The sequence below is a fragment of the Microcaecilia unicolor genome, chromosome 10, assembly GCF_901765095.1.
Source record: "Microcaecilia unicolor chromosome 10, aMicUni1.1, whole genome shotgun sequence".
Lineage (NCBI taxonomy): Eukaryota > Metazoa > Chordata > Amphibia > Gymnophiona > Siphonopidae > Microcaecilia > Microcaecilia unicolor.
Window position 1 is genome coordinate 141,779,855 of NC_044040.1, and position 16,693 is coordinate 141,796,547.

General features: G+C 42.4%; 1 protein-coding gene across 1 annotated transcript in view; it reads left to right on the forward strand.

The window, feature by feature from the left end:
• LOC115478337 (autoimmune regulator-like) overlaps nt 1-16,693 on the forward strand; it is a 135,174-nt gene that overhangs the window by 52,167 nt on the left and 66,314 nt on the right. The window contains exons 7-10 of the mRNA XM_030215641.1: nt 881-1,011; nt 2,629-2,688; nt 7,963-8,078; nt 11,787-11,880. Of these exons, the coding sequence (XP_030071501.1) occupies nt 881-1,011; nt 2,629-2,688; nt 7,963-8,078; nt 11,787-11,880 (401 nt within the window). The remainder of the gene's footprint in view (nt 1-880; nt 1,012-2,628; nt 2,689-7,962; nt 8,079-11,786; nt 11,881-16,693) is intronic.

A 16,693-nucleotide genomic window follows, 5' to 3' on the forward strand; every position in this document is an offset into this window, starting at 1 on the left:
TTCCAAAGATGGTTGCTTCAAAATTGATGGATCAGTGCACTGAAAGGCACACTCATGATGAGCTGCCTACAGTATGAGAACAACAAGAGAAGCCCAAGAGGATATCAGAGGATAGCTTGGAGAACAGAAAGCCAGATGATCTTTCAAATTATGGGTGCCCTTCCGTAAATAGAGTGCCCAATAGTTAAATCTATCATATAGTATTCAAAGGAAATCTCATAATAAGCAGCAGTCTAGGTTGCTGACTTGACTGAAAAAACTAACTATAGACATTACAGAGTAGTAGTAAACAGAATTTACTCCAAAAGAAAAGGATAACCTCTGAGTGAAATACTTAAGAGACCAGTACTGGGATCAGTTCTGTTCAGTACTTTCAGATGTGATATTGGAGATGGTTAGTAGAAAGGATTTGCTTATCTTTTTTTTCCAGATGATATTCAGATTTCCAACAGAAAAGATACTTGTGATGGCATTTCCTAACAGAAAATGAAGAGTGGTCAAGTTTTGGCAGCTAAAATTCAGTGCAAGAAATAAGAATTTTGTTTTGGGGTAAAGAAATTTAAGAATTAGTACAAAATGGGAAGTGAGATACCAATGTGCTTTAAACAGGAGCAGGATTTTGTAGTGATCATATCTAATGATTTTAAATTTGCAAAGCTGTAGTGGCAAGGAAGTAAACAGAGGCAGAGAGATGCTAGAGTTCATAGAGAGAGGTTTGTAAGCATGAAGGATCCTTAGCTATGAAGAAGCGGAGGAGTTGCCAGTTAAGTAAGTTCTATGGTATTAGAAAAAAAAAAAAGAAACTGGATACACTAGTTGAACTTTATGGTCCCTAGTTGCTATTATATTCTGTATTTAAGCTCAGTATTTGCTTTTCTAGGAGGATCTAAGAAATGCATCAAAGTTGGGGGAGAGTTTTATGCGCCAAGCAAGTTTGAGGATGGGGGAAAGAACAGAAGTAGAAGCCTGAAGACCACAATCCGCACCAAAGCACCACAGGCTACCAATCTTGTATGACCCTGTCTCCTTGCTCAGTAACCTACATTTCAGCATAATTTTACCATAACTCCCTTTCTTATCAATGCTCATAACTGCAAGTTAGGTTCAGTTTTGCTGGGTTAGCAAGTGGCAACTCATTATTTGTACTTCTTTCTGTCTTAGTTAAGGGGACATTTTACATAGAACTTTACTTTTACTGGCCAAAGCAGGTAATCAGTTACATAGAGTATGATGGTTGATAAGGACCATATGGCCATTATTTTTTATTCCGTTTCATTCCCAGTGCAATGTCAAAGACCCCAGTTGATCTCTGGCTTTACTTTCACTTTTTAACAGGGGATCTTTGTGCTTATCACATGCTTTCTAGAATTCCATTACTACTTTGTCTCAAGTGCCTCCATTGAGAAGACATTCTATGCATCTATCACTCTTTTCATATATTTTCTGATATGGTCCTATGTTTACCCCATGAAGTCTCATACCCTGGCCTATTAAACTAGGACATTCTTGTATAGTTATACTATTCCGGTCATTGAATATCTGTCTCTGTTTTTCTCAAGGGTATATACCTAGGTGCTTACATTTATTTATTTATTATATTTGTATCCCACACTTTCCCACTAAAAGCAGGCTCAATGTGGCTTACATTTAATCTCATATGCCTTTTGTTATATCCTGCACTATTTTGGTAGCCCCTTTCAGGTCTGATTTACCTTGTGTATATTCTTTTGGAGATAGACCATCCACAATTGAACACAATATTCTAGGTGAGATCTCACTAATGACCTGTACAGATGTATTACTACCTCCTTTCTTTCTACTATTATGCCTCTTCCTATGCATTCTAATATCCTCTTGGATTTGCCCACTGCCTTGTAACACTGTTTCACAACTGTGACTTGAGATCATTATGTATGATTACACCAACCACTCTCTTCTGGTAGGATCTCAAGCCTACTTTTCACCCCCCACATTATACACTACTTCCTTGGAATTCAACACCTGAAATATGGAATTCTGAACTTTTTTGTGCTGAATTTTAACTGCCAGCAGTGAAATACTTCTCAAGAGTTTTTAAAGTTCAATGTTCATTCTATTTTACAACCTCAAAGATATTCATTCTGCTGCACACCTTAGTCCATCTTCCTTCCTAAGGATTGCAACACCAACTGCAATAGTCATCTTAAACCTTCCCTCTTGGGCACATGTCCCTGGAAATTCATCCTTGGTTTGAGAGGATGCCATATCACAATGAAGGGAGGGTTTTACCTACAGGACCACTTCCTGACACACCAATATGATGGTCTCCTTCCAGGTGACCTTGCTCCTCCAAGGCAGTGCAGGGGATGCCAGGCTGGAGGCAGGACCACTCTGCTATGTCCCTGAAGGTCTCATCTATATACCTCTTTGTCTCCCTTGGCTCTTCCATGTCTACCACTCTAGTTTTTAGAGATCAGACTCATTCTATGAGAGCCAGGAGCTTTTTGCACTGAGCGCACACATTCACCCTCTTACAAACTGGTAGATAATCATGCATGTGGTACTCAGTGCCAAAGACTGGATAGCTCCACTCTTCCTGATGGACTATTGTCTATATCTTAATATTTTTTTCTTTCTGATGATCTGCAGAATGAAGACCTGAAACAGAACCAGAACCACAGTGAAGCAATAGGTCAAGCTTTCCTGCAGGTAAAATTCCGAAGCAAGATGATATATGTTAGTGGCCTTTGCTATGTATTGTTGTTATTTGAATATGTTTTATCCTTGACATCTTCTGTGACGCTTCTGAAACATTTCTATTCTAGCTCACAGATTTAGAATGACTGACCTAAGAGGCCTGAAGGATGATTTTCAAAAACTCTATGTGCCTAACTTTTGATAATAAAGATTTGCTGACTGCAGGTACTGAAATTTAGGGACCTTAAATCATAAATCTGACAAATGTAGTTACCTTAAAAAGGTTGGTGCCAAAGGCCGGGGTAGAAGAATTACATTACGAATGAACTCAGTGTAGATTAGAGAGTTGCACGGGACAGAAATCTAACCCATCCATGCTGGAATCTAATCTGTCCCCGTGGAGAATCAAACCCCGTCCCCACCCATCCCCACCTCAAGTAATTTCCTCCATCCCAGCCCCATGCCCTTGCCGTGCCGTAGTCACCTTGACCTCCTCCCAAGAAAACCAGACTCTCTAAGCAGTAAAAATACTAATAAAAGTATATGGGCTGAAGTCAGTGGGCAGAGATTGCCACCATACTGGTTCACCCAAAACAATAGCAAAAGCTATTGAAAACAACAGCAAAAAGATTATTAGAAATAAGGGACTTCTGTTTTTTAAATATTTATATCAAACGTTATCCCAAGTGGGTTCAATGTAGCTTACGTTTGAAAATACAGTGAGTCAGAATAATAGAATTCAGTTATATTATGGGAGCAAGTAGATGGATATGTCTGAAACATTTAACAAAGTTGAGATTAGTGTATATTCCCAACTGGGCATTTAAAAAAAAGGCAAGTGCATTTTTATAATATACCACTGCCATCTCACAAAACAAAAGAAGCAAGTTCCCACATGCCATCTTTTTCTTTTGATGTAGACAGTAAATTTTTTTTTTTAAATGCTCCCAGGTTTCAACCTAATTCATGTTTAATGTGGAATATAAATGTCATAAATAAATAAATAAATAGATAGATAGAAACTCTGAATGTTGAGCACCTGATTCTCATAACATGATGTCTGTTTTAGTGGCCCTTTACCAGGGAAAAAAATCTCTGCACAAATATAATAGTGCCAGGGTGTCCCTTTAACCAGTCCCTCCAAATGACACACTGATTACGATTTATAACAAATTATACTCTACCTATGAAATGTTATTCTGTTATTATACTTCCTCTGTGTACATCCGTATGCACGAGATGGCATGTTTGAAAAATAAGCAAGATTAAATAAAAATGCCACCAACAATAAAGTACAACAACGTGGATGCAGCAGCTCATAGGTTTGCTTGCTTTGTTTTGAGTGTACAGTGATGACGGCTGTGTGAGGAAGAGGAAACAGATACTAACCTTGCTTTTTTACAGTTCCCTCCCTCCCACATTTAACTCCAGACCTCCCCTCCAGCCCTGGGTGCCCTCCTGGCACATACCTCAAGCCACTCTGGTTTTCTAGTGGCTTCTTCCGGGCAGGGAAGATCCCCAGTCTTTCCTGACCGATGCTGCTGACCCTCTTGCTGCTGCAATGCTTCTTTAAAATGGCTACCAAGGCTTCCAGCAGCAGGCTTGTGAGACTTCCTCGTAAGTCTTGCGAGGCCATCACTAGCAGTCTAGGCAGCCATTTTAAAAAAGCGGCAACAGCTAGAGGATCAGCAGCAGCGGGCAGGAAAGAGTGGGGATCTTTCTTGCCCCGAAGAATCCACTAGACCACCGCAGTTGCTTGAGGTATGTGCTGGGAGGGGAGGCAAAGTTAGGATCACCATGCATGTCTGTGGTCCCCTGGACCTGGGTCCATCCCCACAGGATCCCTGCAGACCTGGAAGGGATCCCTGCAGGATTCCCATGGTACCCGTGGGAATCCCACCATTCCTGCTCCCATGTAGCTGTCTAGTATAGATTTTCAGTTACTGAGTACCTATATCTGATCTAACTTAAAGCTCCTCAGTTTTACATTTCTAAAATTAAAATTAGGAACCCATTCAGAAAAATATTTTAGGCTTCTAAAATCTCTCTCTCTCATATTTAAACTTTGTGGTCAGCATTGCTTTAAAATGCTGATCACAGCATTTAATGTTATTCATGGATATATAGAGCTGGGCCACAGCCAGATGCTGGTGCTGAATATCCAGATATTAGACAACTGCAGGAAGTTATCCAGGTACTGCCGATATTGCTGGTACTCAAGTAACTATCCAGGCAAGTTACGACAGTTACTTTGCCGTCCTAACTTGCCTGGATAGTTTTCTGGGTACCAGAGCTATCAGTGATGAAAGGATAACTTCTGGATCCTCCATGGCTCCATCCCCAGACCATGTTGGCAGTATCCTTATAGTGCTGGGTGGTTCAGCAGCATTAACTAGATAATGCTAGTGAAAATCCTGTTCTGGCCCCAATGAGTGACACTTATCTGGGTAGAAGCCACTCACACCTGGATATGTGCTGCTATATATCAGACCCTCTGAATATAGGTACCTAACTTTAATGTCTAATTTGGGCACATGTATTGAGGTGCTGAGCTGCTGCTGAATATCGTGCTCCTGGGATTCTATATATGGCGCCGAAAGATCGGTGGCAGACTTTTGGCGCATATCCAAGTTACACACACAACTGGATTAGTTAATGAGTTATCAACTATGAATTAATGGGCCTTAACAATGGGCACTTAATTGGCAGTAATTTGGATTTGCGCATGCATCTGCTTGTATGCTATTCTATAACTCTGAGCACCTAAATCGTCTAGCATGGAACTCAAAAGGGTGTGTGACCAAGGCAGGGGCATGTGCGGGTCAAAAGCATGCCAATCATTTGCTTGAACTTTTACAGAATATGCTCATTTACGTGCCAAAACACCTAAAGTTGACTGCTAGCATTTACATCAGGTTTCAGGTGGTGTAGATACCAGAACTCAAATTTAGGCAAAATCAGCTCTAAGAACTCTATAAAGAGCGCTTACCTATATAGTAGATGATGGCAGAGAACTGAATTTTTCTGGCATCAATTTTTGAACGCCATTTATAGAATTTCCCCCTAAGTGCCAAAGAGGGGCATTTTCAAAAGAAACGTCTAAGTTGTGATTTGGACATCTTTGTAAAACGTCCAAATCCGGAGGCTGGGGAAAGCATATTTTTGAAAAAAGATGGATGTCCATCTTTCGCTTCAAAAATACCAAGGACGTCCTTAGATTTGGACGTATTTGAGTTTCGGCAATTTTTGAAATCAAAGACGTCCAAGTCAAAAACGTCCAAATGCAAGCCATTTGGACTTGGGAGGAGCCAGCATTTCTAGTGCAGTGGTCCCCCTGACATGCCAGGAGAGCAATTTGGCACCCTAGGGGGCATTGCAATGGACTTCATAAAATGCTCCCAGGTACATAGCTCCCTTACCTTGTGTGCGGAGCCCCCCAAAACCCACTGCTCCCAACTGTACACCACTACCATAGCCCTTACGGATAAAGGGGGGCACCTAGATGTGGGTACAGTGGGTTTTGGAGGGCTCACTGTTTCCTCCACAAATGTAACAGGTGGGGGGGGGGGGGGTATGGGCCTGGGTCTGCCTGTCTGAAGTACACTGCACCCACTGCTCCAGGGACCTGCATGAGCTGCCATGGACCTGAGTATGACATCTGAGGCTGGCATAGAGGCTGGCACGTAATATTTTTAATGATGTTTTTTGAGGGTGGGAGGGGGATAATGACCATTGGGGGAGTAACGGGAGGTCATCCCCGATTCCCTCCGGTGGTCATCTGGTCATTTTGGGCACCTTTTTGTGCCTTATTCGTAATAAAAACATGTCCGGGTGAAAACGTCCACGTGTTAGTCATGGACGTCTCTGCTTTTTTTATTATGGCTCAAAGACGTCCAAGTCTTAGGAATGCCCAAGTCCCGTCTTCACCACGCCTCCGATATACCCCCTTGAGATTTAGACGTCCTTGCGACGGACTTTCGCTAGAGACGTCCAAAATCGGGTTTCGATTATATCGATTTGGACCTCTCTGAGAAATGGACGTCCAAGGTACCGATTTATGTTGGAAGATGGATGTCCATCTCTTTCGAAAATGAGCCTGAAAGTGTTTTTATTTAAAATGCTAGGCTGCCAAATGATACATTTTGGATGGCAAGGTTGATGATCTATAATTTATTCATTTAGCGAAATGAGTGGCTAGGATTATTACGAAGGAAAGGTCTAAACTTATTCATATAGCAGTGGTTTTCAGCCACTATCAGGATAAATTTACCCATTTAGGTTGACTTAATAAAAAGCAGTCCTATCTTTCAGTGGGTAAATTATCTATTTAAGTTTGGATCTGCCTGTTCAGTGGCTCTACCTAAACAGATAGACCCACTGAATATCAAGTAGAGGAGTGGCCTAGTGGTTAGGGTGGTGGACTTTGGTCCTGAGGAACTGAGTTCAATTCCTGGCACAGGCAGCGCCTTGTGACTCTGGGCAAGTCACTTAACCCTCCATTGCCTGCCGCATAGAGCCTGCCATGAGTGGGAAAGCGCGGGGTACAAATGTAACAAAAAAAAAAGTATAAATACAAATTTTGTCTATATATGTTCCATCTTATGAACTCCAGAAGGATGCTCTCCTTGGCAAGTACTATGGTGAGTGCTAGCAGTTTATTTGAGCAATTGGAGGAGTGGCCTAGTGGTTAGGGTGGTGGACTTTGGTCCTGAGGAACTGAGTTCAATTCCCACTTCAGGCACAGGCAGCTCCTTGTGACTCTGGGCAAGTCACTTAACCCTCCATTTCCCCATGTAAGCTGCATTGAGCCTGCCATGAGTGGGAAAGCACAGGTTACAAATGTAATAAATATTCCATATTCCCTGGATTAGGAGTGAGGTTGATTATTGTCAAGGTATGCACAAAACTAATCAGTTTGGAGACACTGTCGCATTCCCTGCAAAAACACCTCCAAGATCTCCAGGTGGTTGTTCACTTTTGGGAATGGAATATCATTTTAGTTCCATTTATCCAATTCAGATATTGGAGGATTTAGAATTTCACACTTAATACGTTCTGAACTGGGTATATATTTGCTGAAGTGATCTTTGGTTGTTAGAAGTACTGTTATTCTCTGCAGTAGTGTTTCCAGTTATAGGTCCTGCTGTGAAATTTGGGCAGGCTTGGCAGCTTGATTGAAAGGATACTTGTGGTTTATGATGGGGCCTTAAAGGTTGTTAAATGTCTCCCATGGCTTTACTAACCTTTTGTGCTATTTCTGTTCCTTCGCCTCATCTCCATGGCTAGAAGAATGATGATGAGTGTGCTGTATGCAGGGATGGTGGGGAGCTGATCTGCTGTGATGGTTGCCCAAAAGCCTTTCACCTCTCTTGCCTTGTGCCTCCACTTACTGAGATTCCAAGGTAGGAAACAGAAGAATTCCAGTCTCAGATTTTCACCAACCTTCCTTATAGTTATGTACCACTACCAATACCTTGTGATTCATTTACAGCAACCAGTGAGGATGGTGGGGATATGCTGAGAACATTAAAAATACCTAGGGAGAAGTTATCAAGGTGTGGTAAAAGGCGAGCTTTTACTACACCTTGATTTATCATAGAATTCAGCAACCTGTGGTATAACAGTCCTGCAGTTTGCTGAATCTCATGGTAAGTGAATAACGCTGCTTGCACAGAAATACTGAACCAGCTTACTGTATCTCTCCTGGAATCGGGCACCTTACCAACTAGGACCACCACAAGAACTACCAGCATGTGAGAGACATGCTAAGTCAGGAAGAGCAAAGAGACAATAAATCCAGTACCACTGAGCACACTGGGAAATGGGTCTTAGTGTTGCAGGAATTACCACTATTGTTAGCAGAATCTGTGGTACTTCAGGAGTCAAACACCACACACCAGAATGAGAGTGAAATCTTCTTTATTTGCCAGCAAACAAAGTAGGACATCAGCTCTAGCTCTCTCTTTATCTTCAGCTCTCTGTGTCTTCTCTCTCTCGTCTCAGCTCCTTCTCTTCTTCTAACGTAAGCTGCTTCTGCTCCCAGTTATATAGAGTCCTACACCCTCTCTAGCCCCCCTTTCTCACCAGATGGTAAGGAATAGATTGATTACCCTGTCTTGAACTAATTATTACTTACACATTACTTACACATTACTTAAAAATATCAGTTACATAGGTTTCAGATATTTCCTAAACTGACCTATGACCTGGGGCCTCTCAAACTAGACAATGTGGCACCTATCTCTTGCATTTTATTATTATTTCTCATAATCAGATTCCCAATCAACTTCATACTAACTGGGTTCTGGCATTCATTAAGGGGTCAAGGGCCAAGGGGCCAGTCTTGCTTAATGGCACACGGACATGGTTTGTTATTACTTTCAGAAGACCAGTCCTACACTTAGTTATAATTCATCAAGGAGAAGAGAGTTGACTTTCCCTGACCTCTTTCACCTAGCTAGGACTGTGGATAATTCAAACCAGATGATGACCTCTTAAACTGCAGACAAAGCTCACTTGAAAAGTCAGACAAAGATATTCTACATAGAAATAGAATTTATTAATTAAACAGAATAAAACATATTTTAAAATAAGCAGAAATCAGAATTCTTTATAAGACAAAATCTAAATTATCAAGAATATCTATATCTAAACTATCTTCTTCTAAACATTCAGTCTAATCCTTTTAAAACTGCAGTATGCCTTGCTTGCTGATCCCCTCGAGATTGAATGGCATCCAGAGGTGGTAAATATGAACTAGCCTTAATAATCCATCACTCAAAAGGGACAAAGAAAGTTTTACTTCTCTCTGACCTTTCTAACCTCTAGTCCAGCAAAAGCTAGACTTCTGAGCAATTAAAACCAGATGGCATTCCATCACTTGCAGGACTGAAAAGTTAAACACCAAATTAATATGATTTCTTTGCCTAGGCTGCCTCATTAAATTTCACAATTTATCACGTTTATCACTATAATGCTACCAAGATCCTTCTGTAACACTAAATGACTATTTTCTAATCTATTCCACTAATCATGATGTAAGCCACATTGAGCCTGCAAATAGGTGGGAAAATGTGGGATACAAATGCAATAAATAAATAAATAAAGAACATGGAAGTGGAAGTTGGCTGTGAGGGAGTGGGTGGTATAAAGTTGAGTTTCCTTAAGAATTCCCCACCCCCCTTCACTGAAACAGAACCAGCTTAAGGTGGGTGGAACCACCTGCTGAGTCAAGAAGGCGGAGCTCAGACAAGGAGAAGTTTTAAAAACCCTAAAGCAGAACAGAATGGGGATGGAAGGCTCTGAGTAGAGAATGATACGGGGACGGGAAAACGTGGTTAACCGCAGGAACGGGGACAGAGCCCACAGGGATGGGACAGGGACAGAGCCTGCGGGGTCAGGGACAAATTTTGTCCCCGTCCCTGTGTCATTCTCTGATGCAGACAACAATGTTTTACTGTTTTGGAAAAATAAGCAGAAGTGCTGGCCAAAACTAGCAAACCTTGCATGGGGGCTCTTGTGCATTCCTGCTACCAGCACGTCTTCTGAGAGGTCATTTTCTATTGTGGGAAGACTATGGAACACAGGAGAGCTATACTGAATCTTGAGATTGTTGATGACTTATTATTCATTCACAGATTTAAAAATCATAACAATGCTTCATAGGACACAGTTCTTCACCGCTAGGGCATACAGAGTGGGTTGTATTTTGTACCCCTGGGTGGATTAGGGTTCCTTGGGGTTGTAGAGGACTAGATCATACTGTCCAGAAATGCTTTGGCCAGGTTAAATTCCTACCACCAGGTTCTGTAAAACTGACTTAAACTAGTGTGTCAAAACAGCAACCAACAGGTCAGGGTAGCAAAAACCCCTACGTGTGTATCAACAGTAAAAAAAAAACAAGAAGTAGGGGTGAACAAGATTACTTGGCCCACCCCTATTTCTTGTTTTTTTGACTGTTAAACTAGTGTGTGCCATAGCATATTTATTTATTTATTTATTGCATTTGTATCCCACATTTCCCCACCTCTTTGCAGGTTCAATGTGGCTTACAATACATCATGGATGGTGGAAATATATAAGAAAATTTACATTTAATTTGACAGAAGGATATTGGGTAACATGATAACGATAAAACATGATAGTAGTTTAGCAAGTAAATATTTTAAGGCAGTTCTGAATATATGTATAGGAGTTCATATATGTGACCGTTTCTGGGAAAAGTAACTAAAATCATCACAAATTGAGGTTTTAATTAATTCTGTTACAGCAAACAATTTGTAATACAACAGTCCAATCCCCATCCTTTTATGTGAAAAAATTAAAAAGCTATATAAGTTCAAAAGTTTCAGACTGCTTATGGACCCATGACATGAAAAATTGGTCATTATCAACATTTTGAATCCACCACTATAGTTGCCTTTTCCCAGAGATGGTCATATATGTATACGCAATATCTATTCTAAATTTGCTACTTATGCATGCATGCCAATTTACAGATATAAATGACATTTCCATACATATAAAATTTTAAAAATTGCCTCCTTTGTGTACATGTCTATGTATGTCTTTGCTCTTTCCCCCTCTCTGTATAATACATGTTTAAGCTGGATTTGTAGCAGTCATTTTGTTTATCTGTTAGGGCTGTACTGAATATTCATATTTGATTCGATTCCAAATACATTATTTATTTATTTATTTATTTATTTTATTGCATTTGTATCCCACATTTTCCCACCTCTGCAGGCTCAATTATTCATATCATTATTCATATCATTATTCATATTTGGCTAAATAGTGATTATTTAAATAGTGATTTATATAATCCGGGGCTCTACTGTGCTAAATCCTACTGAAATAAACACTTGATCTCTGATTTCATGTTGCTTCTCTTATTATTTGTTATGTTAAAGCTCAGTGCTCATTATTCTTATTCGGTATTTGTATTCAGATGAATAATATTTTTCATTATTCATATTTGGCTGAATAGTAAAATATGCTATTCAGTACAGCTGTGCTATCTGTGCATCTCATTAATCCTACTGTCAACATTCCCTGTTCTCTGCGTACATTGATCCTTGCTGTCCATTTATTCTTCTCTCTTGGAGCAGCGGGACGTGGCGTTGTGTGTCCTGTACAATTGGGAAGATGAAACATGGAAATCAGGAGAGGGAGCGAGTCAGGGAGACACATATCGATGCTCAGGTAAATCGGTGATCACAGAGTTATGTCAGATTGACCATAAAAAAAAATGAACCCAAGTGCTACAGTGATACATTTAGCTCACATATTCAGAATGGTAAGAGGCAATATAGCCCCACTGTAACTTTTTATTCATTTTGTCATATAGCACCTCTTCAGGGTTATCTGAAGAACTGGTGCTGGGGAGAAGGGTGAGGGGGGTCATTATAACAGAAGAAATGTGTGACACAGGGACGCCAAGGGTGGCCCATCCCAAAAGCTGGAGATTTACCAATGCAATGCTGGAGATTGAAGGGCAATGAGTGAAGTTTTTCTCACAGGGCCCAACCATCTCTAAAACTAGTTCTGGCAGGTGCACATTCTAAGAACAGTAGAAATTTATTTTTTCTATTGTTGTCTGGTCATTTTATTTTTCTTATTCTGTTGGTCCCAATCTCTGGTTTCTGCTTTCCTCTTTCTTCTCTTAACTGTCTTGCCAGATTCTCCTCATCCATTTGGCACTTCTTTTCTCTCCATGTCCACCATCCATCTTCTGTCTGCATCCATATCTATCTGACCCAGCATCACCCCTGTTTCCTTGCCCCCATCTTCCCACCATATTGAGCATCTCCCATCTCTGTGTCCCTATTCTTGCCCTGTCCAACATAACTCTTCTCCCTCCCAATGTGCCAGCATCTCTACCTTCCATGTGCCCATTCTCCTGACCCAGCATCACCCCTGTGTCCTTGCCCCTATCTTCCCACCATGTTGAGCATCTCCCATCTCTGTGTCCCTATGCTTGCCCTGTCCAACATAACTCTTCTCCCCATGTACCAGCATCTCCCCCCCCCCATGTGCCAGCATCTCTCCCTCTCTCTTCCTTCTCTCCTGTCTCTCCCCAGGCCAGCATCTCTCCCTATCTCTTCTCTCCCTCTGCTCCCCCCCCCAGAGGTCCAGAAAATGTTCCCTTACTCCTGTTCTGTATCCCCTTTGCAGGTCAAGCACCTCTCCCTCTTCCTTCCTTCCCCTAGGTCCTGGCATCTTTTCCTCTCCCCTACACCTGGAAACTGTTCCTTCTTCTCCCACCCCCATCTTGATAGGTGTCCTGGCATCTCTTCCTCTCCCCTCCCCCCCAATTTAGCTTCTCTTTCTGGCAGCTGTTCTGGCATCTCTTCCTCTCCCCTCCATCCATCTTGACATCTTTCTCTCTCCCACCAACATCCCAACATCCTTTCATTTGTCCTCCTCCATGTGCATCATTTGCTCCCTCCCTTTCTTTCAATCCATGGGCAGAATTCAGAATTTGCCTCTCCTTTCCATTCCATCTATGTACATCATTTCCCTCCTTTCCTTTCCCTTCCCTTCATGTGTAGCTTCTCTTCTCTCCTGCTTCCCTCCTGTGGGTCCAGTGTGGTTGCCTTCCTATGTCCCTCTTTCCCCCTCCCATGGACTACACCCAAGGCTTTCTCTCTGGTGTGTTTTGCCCATGTGACAACAGGAAGTTGCAACAGAGGGATGGACGCAGGGGCTAGCCAGAAAGAGCCTGTTGTAATCGCTGCCTGCAATGCTGATAAACACCACAGGTTGTGGGGTCCATGGGGGTGGGGAGACTATTAGGAAGGCAATGCTAGACCTGTGGGAGGGAAGGAGGGAGGTATGAGGTGATACCGAACTGGTGGGGGAAGTGTGTGGTGCAGACAGCCAGATTCATTTCTGGGGAGAGAGTCAATGTGTGAGACAGGACCCTTTAAGTGTGTGAGCTAGAGAAGGGGCCCGAATGCATGTGACTTGGCATATCTGGTGACATTATTCCATCAGTATACCTTGGAAAACAACAGTGTATAGAAGTTTGTATGTTTAAATGGGGAAAATATAATGGGGTCCTTTTAATAAATTGGAATAAAGTTTTGCAGTTACTGTGCATTAGTAGCAAATATTAATGCACAGCAGATGCAAAACTTATGAGTTAACTCTTGGGTGTATTTCCCAGCATCTGTCCATACAAGCACAGAGACAATAAATTACTGTAAATTAACAGGGTAATTCTATAACTGTGCACCTAAAAATAGGCACCCAGTGGGCACCTGGTAGGAGCTTATTATATAAAAGAACACAGGCACCTACTTTCCTTTACAGAATACTAGCTTATGTAATAGCTTAGGTACAAGCACTTATGCCAGTCATAGAGCTGGTGCAAATGTTTGTTCTTAAGTTCTAGTAATACACACGAAACATGCAATATTCTGTATATTACACACACAACTATATGTCCCACCCAGGCTCTGCCCAGACACATCCACTATGGACCAGATTCTATATACGGTGCCTAGAAAATCCATGCGAAAAACATTTCCAACTAAGCATATTCTATAAGCGGTGCCTATAATTAGGCACGTTAAATTGAATATGCTTAGTTGATATGCTAGTTCCTAAAATTACATGCCTCCATTTACACCAACGAAAATGTGGTGTAAATCCTGGCTTGTAGATTTAGGCGCAGAGGGCCATATTCTATAACAAGGCGTGTAAATTTTGGAACGCCCACAAAATTCCCATTTCCCTGCCCGTAACCATGTCCCTTTTTGCCTGCACACTTTAAAATTTAGGCGCAGTGTGTTACAGAATATGCTTAAGGAGTTGTACACATAAATTCTAATTATTGCCAATTAGTGCTCATTATTGCTTGCTAAGTTACTACTACTACTACTTATCATTTCTATAGCGCTACAAGGCATACGCAGCGCTGCACACCATACACAAAAAGACAGTCCCTGCTCAAAGAGCCTACAATCTAGATAAGACATGAGACAGACAGAACAATTAAGGGTAGGGGAATAAAAAAGGTGAGGATAAAGGATAGGGCAATAAGTGAGGGTACTGAGTAAGAGAGTCATGGTTAGGAGTCGAAAGCAGTAGCAAAGAGGTGGGCTTTAAGCCTAGATTTGAAGACAGCCAGAGACTGAGCCTGACGTACCGGCTCAGGGAGTCTATTCCAGGCATAGGGAGCAGCGAGATAGAAGGAACGGAGCCTGGAGTTAGCAGTGGGGGAGAAGGGGGACGACAGGAGATATTTACCCAGCGAACGGAGTTCACGGGGAGAAGTGTAGGGAGAGATGAGAGCGGAAAGGTACTGAGGAGCTGCGGAGTGGATGCACTAGTAGGGAGAGGGAGCCAGTGAAGAGACTTGAGGAGAGGGCTAACGTGAGTATAGCGACTCTGGCGGAATATAAGACGCGCAGCAGAGTTTTGGACAGATTGAAGGGGAGAGAGATGGCTGAGCAGGAGACCAGTGAGAAGCAAGTTGCAGTAGTCTAGGCGAGAGGTGATAAGGGTGTGGGTAAGGGTTTTGGTAGCGTCCTCGGAAAGGAAAGGGCGAATTGTGTTGATATTATAGAGAAAGAAATGACAGGTTTTGGCAATCTGCTGAATATGAGCAGAGAAGGAGAGAGAGGAGTCGAAGATGACTCCAAGGTTGCGCGCAGACGGGACAGGGAGCATGAGAGTGTTATCTACCGAAATAGAGAACGGGGGGAGAGGAGAGGCAGGTTTAGGGGGAAAGATGAGAAGCTAGGTTTTGGTCATGTTTATTTTCAGGTGGCGGCGAGACATCCAGGCAGCGATGTCAGACAGGCAGGCCGATACTTTGGTCTAGATTTCAGCTGAGATATCCGGTGCGGAGAGGTAGATCTGGGTATCATCAGCGTAAAGGTGGTACTGAAAGCCATGGGATGAGATCAGAGCACCAAGGGAAGAGGTATAGATGGAGAAGAGGAGAGGTCCTAGGACAGATCCTTGGGGTACACCGACTGTTAGCAGGATAGATGTGGAGGAGGAACCACCAGAGTATACGCTAAGAGTACGTCGGGAGAGATAGGAAGAGAACCAGGAAAGAACAGGGCCCTGGAATCCAAGAGAGGATAATGTATCAAGGAGTAAGGTGTGATCAACAGTATCAAAAGCGGCAGATACTGTAGGTCGAGGAGGATGAGAATAGAGTAGAGACCTTTGGATTTGGCCAGTAACAGGTCATTGGAGACTTTAGCAAGCGCCATTTCAGTCGAGTGAAGAGAGCGAAAGCCAGATTGGAGCGGGTCAAGAATAGCTTGAGATGAAAGGAAGTCGAGGCAGCGGCTCATTATTGCTTGCTAAGTTACTACTACTACTTATCATTTCTATAGCGCTACAAGGCATACGCAGCGCTGCACACCATACACAAAAAGACAGTCCCTGCTCAAAGAGCCTACAATCTAGATAAGACATGAGACAGACAGAACAATTAAGGGTAGGGGAATAAAAAAGGTGAGGATAAAGGACAGGGCAATAAGTGAGGGTACTGAGTAAGAGAGTCATGGTTAGGAGTCGAAAGCAGTAGCAAAGAGGTGGGCTTTAAGCCTAGATTTGAAGACAGCCAGAGACTGATCCTGATGTACCGGCTCAGGGAGTCTATTCCAGGCATAGGGAGCAGCGAGATAGAAGAAGAAAGGGAGGAGGGAGATGGGCCGATAGCTAGAGGGGCAGGTAGGGTCCAGTGAAGGTTTTTTAAGGAGCGGTGTGACTACAGCATGTTTGAAGGCATCAGGAACAATCGCAGTGGAAAGCGAAAGATTGAGGATATGACGGATAAAAGGGATGACAGTGGGGGAGATAGTGTTAAGTAGGTGAGTGGGAATGGGATCAGAGGGGCAGGTGGTACGTTTGGACGAGGAAAGAAGATGTGCAGTTTCTTCATCAGTGACATCAGAGAAGGAGGAAAAGGAGGGAGGGGTTGGAGGGTTGGGGGAATGGACTAGGGGAGGGGAGGGCGGAGGTGGTTTGATTGAGAATTCAAGGTTAATCT